This window comes from Protobothrops mucrosquamatus, unplaced genomic scaffold (assembly GCF_001527695.2).
Source record: "Protobothrops mucrosquamatus isolate PMUCROS unplaced genomic scaffold, P.Mucros_1.0 scaffold8229, whole genome shotgun sequence".
Classification (NCBI taxonomy): Eukaryota; Metazoa; Chordata; class Lepidosauria; order Squamata; family Viperidae; genus Protobothrops; species Protobothrops mucrosquamatus.
This window is the reverse complement of record NW_015394025.1, coordinates 2,814-12,832: the sequence shown is the minus strand read 5'-3', so window position 1 is coordinate 12,832 and position 10,019 is coordinate 2,814. Positions and strand designations below refer to the sequence as shown.

At 49.6% G+C, this 10,019-nt stretch overlaps 1 protein-coding gene across 1 annotated transcript; it reads right to left on the bottom strand.

Annotated features, from left to right (window-relative positions):
- Positions 1–44: 44 nt before the first annotated feature.
- On the bottom strand, positions 45–9,469 carry LOC107300737 (pleckstrin homology domain-containing family G member 2-like; the record flags this gene model as incomplete). Its single annotated transcript, XM_015830037.1, has 12 exons — positions 9,407–9,469; positions 8,371–8,417; positions 7,260–7,410; positions 6,491–6,622; positions 5,860–6,042; positions 5,496–5,588; positions 5,012–5,098; positions 4,568–4,601; positions 4,332–4,433; positions 4,020–4,121; positions 884–900; positions 45–185 (listed from the first exon to the last, which is right to left on the bottom strand). Coding segments are annotated over exons 2-12 (1,056 nt in total), but the record flags the coding sequence as incomplete, so codon positions are not given.
- Between the last annotated feature and the right edge of the window lie 550 nt (positions 9,470–10,019).

Genomic DNA, 10,019 nt, shown 5'->3' with positions numbered 1-10,019 from the left:
ATCTCCTCGGTGATGGAGAGGTTCGTGGTGAGAGGGTCTTGTGCCAGGGAGAATTCGGCCTCCTCTGCTTCCAGGTCCGAGGGTTCGGCATCCTCCTCCAGTTTGGCTGAGGCCAGCGTGCAGGAGCTGCTGGAGGAGTGGAGGGGCTCGCTGGCGGGGAAGAGGTCTCCCTCACTGTCCGCGTGCTGCAAAGAAGGAGGGTGTAGGACAGGGGTCTGCAACCTTGACAACTTTAAGACTTGTGGACTTCAGCTCCCAGAATTCCTCAGCCATTCTGGGAGCTGAAGTCCACAAGTCTTAAAGTTGCCAAGGTTGCAGACCCTTGGTGTAGGAGAAGGAATGGCAGAGCCAGGGGGGCGGAGTGAAAAGAGGCATCAGCCTAGAATCCCTACGTAGTCACAAAGCGATACACTCGCAGTTACATAGTAACCTCTGAGAAAAGAGGATAAAATTTTACGGTGTAATTCCCTCGCCTCATTCCATGATTTTTACAATAGCCTAGGCTCGGTCCTTATTCTTTTGTCTTCTCCTGCTTCTTCTTCTCAGGTCTAAGCCGCTGAACTTAGAACTAAATCAAGGTATTAAGTGGTCACCGTGGTCTTCCCTGTTTGCTAGAAGTTCAACTGCTCATCTTTGGAATTGCCATGTTTTATTCTATTATAAACATCCATTTAAAAAAAATATATCGTTATCTACATTGCTTTCTATTCCCTCATGTGAACCAATTTCTGGAAGGCTAGTTTCTCGGGACAAAACGGAGGAAAGGAAAAGGAAAAATATAAACATATAAATAGATAAATGTAAAATGAATAAAATCAAACATCTTCCTACAAGAAATGTCCCCCCCCCAGGAACAGCCATAGGTCACACCTGGGAAACTCACCTTTAACCTGGCCACATCTGGAAAGGTCCCAGCAGGGAAAAGACGAAGACAGGAGAGAAAAGAGAAGGAAAGAGAGAGAGAGAGAGAGAGAGAGAGAAAATTCACATCAGAGGCGTTTCATTTTTCGTGGGAAATTCAGTATCGGATGAAGGAAATTGTTGCATCAATCTGTTGGAGCAATGCCACTTTGGCAGAGTTTTTTACGAGTTGCAGCCCAATTCACTAGATCACCAGGGGTTTATAATTCTCTGGAAAATCATGGCACTCCAGAGTTGTAGGCAACAAAGTGGGCTGCACCATCACAGATCCGTTCTTAATCTCAAAAACATAGATATATATATATATTTTGGGAATGAGTCACGAAACGAGAGCTGAGCAGACCTGGAGGAGGTCCTGGCTGTTGGGGCAAAGTCCCCAACATTTCCGTGCCAGGAAGAGGCCATCCTGTTCCTCTAGCACAGGGGTAGGCCACCTTGGCCCTTTTATGACTCATGGACTCCAACTCCCAGAATTCCTGAGCCAGCCATGCTGAGGGGAAAGGGAGAGGTTTCCAAGCTGAGCCATGCTGGCTCAGGAATTCTGGGAGTTGAAATCCACGAGTCATAAAGCGGCCTAGGCCTAGGCCAGAGGTAGGCAACCTTGGCTCTTTTATGACTCGTGGACTTCCACTCCCAGAATTCCTGAGCCAGCCATGCTGAGGGGAAAGGGAGAGGTTTCCAAGCTGAGCCAGGCTGGCTCAGGAATTCTGGGAGTTGAAATCCACGAGTCATAAAGCGGCCTAGGCCTAGGCCAGAAGTAGGCAACCTTGGCTCTTTTATGACTCGTGGACTTCCACTCCCAGAATTCCTGAGCCAGCCATGCTGAGGGGAAAGGGAGAGGTTTCCAAGCAGAGCCATGCTGGCTCAGGGATTCTGGGAGTTGAAGTCCACGAGTCATAAAGCGGCCTAGGCCTAGGCCAGAAGTAGGCAACCTTGGCTCTTTTATGACTCATGGACTTCAACTCCCAGAATTCCTGAGCCAGCCATGCTGAGGGGAAAGGGAGAGGTTTCCATGCTGGCTCAGGAATTCTGGGAGTTGAAGTCCACGAGTCATAAAAGAGCCAAGGTGGCCTATCCCTGCTCTAGCAGGCCACAGGACGGCCCGCTTCCTTTTTACCTCTTCTAACCTGGCTTTTGGAAGAAAGAGGTGGTCCTCAGTTTAAGACCATCTGTTTAACGACCGTTCACAGTTCAGCAAAGGAAAAACGACTTATGGCCGGTCCTCGCACTTGTGACCACGGCAGTTAGGCCTTCAAAATCCAGGCAGTCAGCAACCGGCCTGTCTCTACAACGGCTGCAGTGTCCCGGGGTCGTCTGATCTCCATTTGTGACCTTCCCTGGATTCCGATAAGTGGAGCCAGTGGAGGAGGCTGGACTTGTTTGAGGACCAGGTCATTTACTTAAGGGCTGCAGCGGGAGAGGACGCGACTCCCTCAACAGCTGCATCGCTTAGCGACAGAAGTTCCGGGTGCAGCTGCGGCTGTAAGTCGGGGACTATCTGTATGTGCGAAGCCTTTTATAGGTAGTCCTCGACGTACGACCACAGTTGAGCCCAACGTTTCCGTCGTTAAGCGAGACATTTGTTGAGTGAGATCTGCCTCATTTTATGACTTTCCTTGCTGCAGTTGGTAAGTGAATCACTGCAGTTGAGTGAGTCTGTCTTCCCCATTGACAGAAGGTCGCAAAAGGGGATCACGTGACGCAGGAGACGGCAAACGGTCATAAGTATAAACCAGTTGCCAGGCGCTCGAATTTTGATTATGGAACCACGGCGATGCTGCAAAGATTGTAACTCTGAAAAATGGTCCTAGGTCCTTTTTTTCAGCGCCGTCGTAACTTTGAATGGTCGCTAAATGAACTGTTGTTAAGTCAAGGACTGCCTGGACAACATTAGACGAGAGGACACAATTCAGGCCGCAAAGCCATGTGACAGGAGTCCTGGGTGTGTGACTTTACCGACACTATGCAAAACGCCAACAACGTGGGGACCTGACAGCAAACTCCCCCACCCCAAATAACCACCCAGAATTAAGTGGGGGGGAGAAAAGGTCTTACTCGATGGATGAAATATGAGCTGAGATTCCTTGGCTGGTTCTGTAAGGGGGTAACAAGGTTAGAGTTAGTATGATGGTTAGCATCAGGGTTAGGGTTAAATCAACTTGTCTCTAAATTTGCGTTAAAGAATATTTGTTTTATAAAAGAATAAAACCTTTCTGAATTGTTAAGGCAGCATCGGCTCGGTAGGGAAAAATGGGTATTGTAACTACAGTTAGTCCTCAAGTTATGACAACGATTGGGACCAGAATCGCCATTGCTAAGCTAGGCGGTCGTTAAGTGAATTGCACTCAGATTTCCGTTCTTAAGGGAATTGGGTCATTCAGCAAATCTGGCTTCCCCATTGGGAAGCTGGCGGAGGAGGTCGCCAGTGGCGATCACCTGACGCTGCAATGGACATAAGGGTGAGGATCGGTCATAAGTGGCTTTTTTCAGCGACATTGTAACTTTGAATATCTGCTAAAGAAATGGCTGTAAATTGAGGATTAACTGTATAGTATCTAAGGCAGGGGTCTTCAAACCTGGCTCTTTTATGACTTGTGGACTTCAACTTCCAGAATTCCTCAGCCAGGCACTGCCTGGCTGAGGAATTCTGGGAGCTGAAGTCCACAAGTCATAAAAGGGCCAAGTTTGAAGACCCCTGATCTAAGGCAGCGTTTTTCATCCCTGGCTGCTTGAAGATGGGTGGACTTCAACTCCTAGAATTCCTCAGCCAGTGTTGAGAAACACCACCCAAAAAGGCCAGGCTGATGCTTCTCCAGTGACGCTATCCGGATCAGCCAGACGCTATGTGGATCAGCTTCCGCTCGGAGGCCCATTTGGTAGCCTCACGCAACTGACCGGCTGCCCCGGCTTTATTCTAAGTGACCAATCGGGACTTCTGACTATGGAAGATGAGCAGGTCTCTCACGGCCCGCTGGCGCCCCCTGGTGTCCTTCTGCAGAACACGCATCACACTTTGGGAACGGCTGGTCCGCCCGAGGATGCTCGCTTGAGTCCCACCCACCTGGTGCAGCCACGCCCCTTTCTCCAGGTAAGCTCACCTGACCGCCGGCGGCCCCGGCGATAAGAGCCGCTTTTCTCCAGCTGTAAAATGGGGCAGCTCCGCCGGACTCTCTCGGGACTGTACATGGACTCGGGCGGCTCTGCAAGAGAAAGGTCTGAGTTCGAATCCTGACCTCCCCTCCCCGGTGAGGATGGTCCTAGGACAGCCAGCTCCACTTTAAGCCCACCTCCTGAAATAACGACACGATGCAAATGGTTTGCCCGATTTAACAGGTATTCCTCAATATTTACAATATTCAACCATAATAGAGCCTGCCCATCACAGCCCGATCCCTGGTCCCCTCTCTCACCTGATTGCCGCCGACCCCGAATGCAGGCCCTGGACTCGTCCAGCTGAGGAGAAGGCAGGGGCTTCTTGGGGGTCTCGGGGCTGAAGACCACATCTGGGGAGCCTGGCGAGAGGTGGAGAACCCCGTCACTCGGGCAGCGAGTGGCCAAATGCCCTCCCACTCCGGAGTAGGTGGCTGGAGCGACGTTCTGGGAATGGGGTCGGAGCCCGGCGAACCCCCACCACCACCAATCTTACCCTGGAAGCTGTTCTCCAAGAGGACTTGCTTGGCCTGGAAAGGGAAAGAAAGCATCCAGGAGTAAGAATTCTGGGAGTTGAAGTCCACGCATCTTAAAGTGGCCAAGTTTGAAAAACCCTGGTAGTCCCCGACTTATGACTGATTGTTTTACGACTATTCCGAATTACAACAACCTTGGAGTGGGTGATTTACGGCCTGTGAGGCTCTTCCAGCCATCCTAAAATCTCATGCAGCCCCATCACATGACCCTGTTTTGGGTTCCAGTTAATGACTACGCCATATGCTTAATATGCCATGAAAACTGCTGAAAAAACAGGTCCGACCACGTGGCTGCCTTGACTTGTAAGCGCAATGACTTACAGCCAGATTTCCAATCCCAAATAATGGTTGTAAGTTGAGGACTATCCATACAAGCTTTCCCTCTGCATCAAGAGCCCAAGTACCTTCTGGGGAATGGATGCCGGGTGATTCTCTACAATCAAACGTTTCAGATAATGAATCCAAAGTCGTTTTTCTTCCTGGTTCCTCACCTGGAACAGTGGAGAAAGGAGGGGGTGGAGGGCATTTCTACAGCCCAGGATTCCAGAAAGATCTACAGGTAGTCCTCGACTTATAATGATTCGTTTAATGACCCTTCAAGGTAACGACGGCACTGAAAAAAGGGACTTACGACCGTCACAGCTTCCCAGGGATCAAAATTCAGAGGTTTGGCAAATGGTTCGTGTTTACGACGGCTGCAGCGTCCTGGGAGCTGCCCGTGAGGAAAAACCTGAATTTTCCCCGCCCTCTGATTTCCCAGGAAGAAAGGCATTCTACACCCATTTGACTGACATCTGAGGCCAGACTTTCTGTGGGGAACCGTCTTTTTAAGGTTCACGGCCTTGTAAGGATTCCCGAATCAGCTGCTGCAGGAGCCGGTTGCCTCACCTGGACGGTGTGCTGCTGTTTGGGAATGGAAAGGTCGGAGATTTTGAAGCTGAGGGGGTCCTTGGTGTTCTCCTGGAGCGCCAGGTTGCAGCACTGTAAAGTCAGAGGGGAACCTCACTGGAAAGGATGCCCCGAAAATCTAACTCAGCCTCAGGAACTTTTGAGAACTTCAACTCCCAGAATTCCCCAGCCAGCACGCAGCTTTAAGCTGCATGGGCTTCGCCTCCCAGAATTCCCCAGCCAGCATGATTGGCTGGGGAATTCTGGGGGTTGAAGTCCACCCAGTTTAAAATTGCCAAGACTGAGAAGCACAGGGCTAACTGGTCCCAATCCCCTCCTCCCCCAAATCCCTGGTCCCCCTTACAAAGATGTGGCTCTTGTAGACGAGGGTCTCTCCGCGCCGCTTAGCGATCAGCAGGACCTTGCTGAGAAGGAAGAAGACCCTCTCCTTGCGGGCTCGCGGCACCCGGAACTGACCCTCCAGGATCAGCTCCCCAAAGGCCCCCAGCTCTGGACCAGTCCAGCCAGCCAGCAATCCCTGGATCTCCTAGAAGGGGCAAAGAGGCGGGGAGATTTCAGCTTACAAAGGGGTCAACATGGATTTGGGGAGGCTTTATGGTCCATGTTCCCTGTTTATTTACAAGTAGCTTACTCGCAGACAGCAACCCCCCTTTCCTCCTAGCACTGATGACGCCACCTAGTTGGGTCCTGAGATGTCTCCTCCTCCCTTCTCCCTCTCCTCCTCTCCACAAACCCCCCTCCCTCCTAGCACTGATGATGCCACTTAGCTGGATCATGAAACGTCTGCCAGAAAACCCCCCAAGGACCCCACAAAGACATGAATGGTTCCCACTCCCCTCCAGGAGTTCTGACTTGAGCACGGGATGCCAATTTGCTCCCCCTGGCAGATGGGCTAAAGCCGCCCAGGTGAGCGGGCCCTTCCCAAATCCCAAAGGACGGATTCTTTTCCGTTGCCAGGAAGCCCCCCCCCGTACCTGCAGCCGGCTGGCATGTTCCTGTTTCCGCTTCATGTCATTGATGTACCAAGCCACGGCCGTCATGGTGATGCTCGCCTCTTCCACCGAGTCGTAGCCAGGACTGCTCTTGTCGTAATGTTTGGCCAGTTCCTGGGTAGAGAAACCAGATTTGGGGAGGGGGAGTCAGAGACGAGAGACGTTCATTCAGTGGGAATCTGAGAAACAGCTCTATTCTAATTCTATTCTATTCTATTCTATTCTATTCTTCATTCCTTCTATTCTATTCTATTCTATTCTATTCTTCATTCCTTCTATTCTATTCTATTCTATTCTATTCTATTCTATTCTATTCTTCATTCCTTCTATTCTATTCTATTCTATTCTATTATTCTATTCTATTCTATTCTATTCTATTCTATTCTATTCTATTCTATTCTATTCTATTCTATTCTATTCTATTCTATTCTTCTCTATTCTATTCTATTCTATTCTATTCTATTCTATTCTATTCTATTCTATTCTATTCTATTCTTCTCTATTCTATTCTATTCTATTCTATTCTATTCTATTCTATTCTATTCTGTTGATTGTTTGTTTGTCTGGTATTAATCCCTGCTTACCCGGGTATCAGCTGCATAGACTGCAAGGCAAGATATTGTATAGAAACAGGGAGCAAATCCCATCCTCAGAAATAACAGATGATATTACCAAGTTGGGTCATGAAATGTCTGTAAGAAAACCAACTCAGCTCGGAGAGTGCCAAAGAGCCCGAAGCAGCACCACTCACCTGCAGCAGCAGATGGTACTTCAGAATTCGCTGGACCGGCTTGAGAAGGTAGGTCTCCAATGGCAGCGAGTGCGAGAGAGTGGCCTGCCTCTCCCGGAAGAATTTCGCCAGGGAGTCATCCTCCATGCACTGCCGGAGCACCGAGACGGAGCTGGTAATGGGGAGAGGAGAGGAAAGAGGAGAGATGCACATTGATAACTTTGCCTGGCTGGCTGGGGCATCCTGGGAGTTGTAGTCCAAACTTTTAAAACGAGAAGGGTTGAGAAATACTGCTAGAGGGACTAGAGCTGGGGATCTCCAAACTCGGCCACTTTAAAACCTGAGGACTTCAACTCCCAGAATTCCCCAGCCAGTCCTGCTGAAGTCCGCAGGTCTTAAAGTGGCCACGTTTGGACGCTCCTGGACTAGAGGATGGGGAAAAATAAACCCAGATGGTGCTGAAAATCGCACGGGATACCTGAAGGATCATTCTCAGGAAAAATTTATCTCAATGTGGAGAAGATGGATAGATTATATTCAGAGAAAGTATGAATTGAAAAATTACTATGTAGCTTTTGATTAACAAAAGATGTTTTTTTTTAAAAAAAATTTTGTATGTATCTTAATGTTATTTTAGAGTCATAGCAAGTTTATACTAGTGTGTAGTAATATGGAGTAATTGTGAATAGATTTTGATTATTTTGTGTTTACTTCCTAGATTAGCTTTGGGAAGTCCTGGGGGGGCGGAGGGGGGAAAAGGGTAGGTTTGTATTATAGATTTATATGTATGATTTTTTTTTTTAAGGAGGTGTCCGGTGATACCCCAACTGCATAGGACGGGATGGTTGAGTGAGGAAGGGAGGTAGGAAAGAGGGAGGAAGGAGGAGTGGTGGTAGAATGAGAGGAGGAAGGAGTGGTAAGTGGAAGAGGCTGGTGCGGGAGGGGTACACCGGACACGTCTGTGAATGTTTTGTTTAGCTTTATTCTCTTTGGTTGATATTGTGATAAAAGATTTATGTTTGTGTTTTTTAAATGAAAAATAATAAAAAAAAATTAAAAAAAAGAAAAAGAAAATCGCACGGGAAAGCAGGAGATCCGTGCGTCATTGATTTGTAAAGCCCTGTGTACTTACTTGGGGTAGTTCATGCAGTACAAAGTGTAGATATCAAATTCTTCACTCTGCAAAATTAAACGAAACCACATTAGATGCATTGCAGTCCACAAGGGGAAGCCGGTTCCTCTGCCTGCTATTAGGAAGGCCACGTTGACGAGGGTTTCGCCCCTCTTCTCAAATCCCAGCATCTGCCCTGGCCAGGCAGGAGTTTTGATCCAGAAGCGACAGGGAGAGAGCGGCTGGATCTCCCCTCCCCCCCCCAAAAATCCCACTAACCATGTTTAATTCCAGGAAACCCCAAATCTCCATCTGCACAGGACCGACTCCCGTGTCAGTCTCTGAGCAGAAGTCACCTCCTGCCTTTTTTATTGGAACATCTGCAAAGTCAGAGCAACATCTGCGGGGTGCCCCAAAATTGGAACACAGATTAGTTCAGCTTTGCCCAGCAGATGAGGACCCCAATGGATCTCGGGGGTCCCAAGACGGTCTAAACCAGCATTCCTCAATTTCAGCAACTTTATGATGTAGGGACTTCATCACCCAGAATTCTCCAGCCAGCCCTGCCGTGGTGATTGGGGAATTCTGGGAGGGAGGTGAAGTCCACGCAGCCCGGCTTGGGAATTCACAGGGCTGAAATCCACACGGCGTTGGGGAATTCTGGGAGGCAAAGTCCACACACCGTATTGTTCCTGGGGAATTCTGGGAAGTAAAGTCCACGCATCGCATAGCGGCTGGGAAATTCTGGGCGTTTCCATCTTAACGGAGGTTGTGACACTCTGATTGCAATTATTACAGATGGGATGAAAACATGAGGAGGAGGAAGATGAAGAGGGGGAGGAGGGGAAAGGAGGAAGGAGGCGGAGAAGGAGGAGGAAAGGGAGGAGGAGAGAAGGGGAAGAGGAGGAAGAGGGAAAGAGGAGGAAAAGGAGAAGAGGAGGAGGAGAGAAGGGGAAGTGGAGGAGGAAAGGGGGAGAAAGAGGAGAAGGAGCGAGGGAAGAGGAGGGGAGGGGATGAGGAGGAGGAGGAGGAGGAGGAGAGGAAGTCAGACACTTACCCTTTGCACAAAGCAGTCGGCAATTGCGTGGGCACTCGTGTTCCTCTCCAGATCTTCCAGCAGCTCGCTGTCCCAGGAGAGAAAAGAATTGCAAACTGGGCGTAAAGGAGATTTGCACAAGTTGCAGCCTCCTCCCCCCCCCTTCCTGAAGGCCCTTTATGCCTTTCATCAGAGGGGACCAGCCGGGCCTTTTGCCCATTACTGGATTCCTTGCAAACACCAATTTGAGAATAATTGCGCTTCCAGGATAATTGCGCTTCGAGGCAGGGCAGCCAGTGGCTTCCTGTGAATGGGGTGTGTGTGTGTGTGTGTGTGTGTGTCTGGGCTGAAGCATTAGTGGGAAGGGGGCTTCAGCGCAGGGAGAGGGACTCCCCAAATGGCTCCCCCACCCACCCACCCACTCCCCCTGCCTACCCCGTCGGTGCCTCCCCATCAAAACTCTCCCAGATGGTGAAATCAGGAACATTGATGGAGCTTTTGGCCCCCGGCCAGTTTTTAAAAGGCAAAAACTCAGCAGGAGTTTGGGGGGAGGAGAAGAGAGGGGTGGGGGGGGGACTAAAAATAAACCAAGCAGCTGGCAATGAGCTAAAAAGTCTCCTTGGGGAGCCTTCTC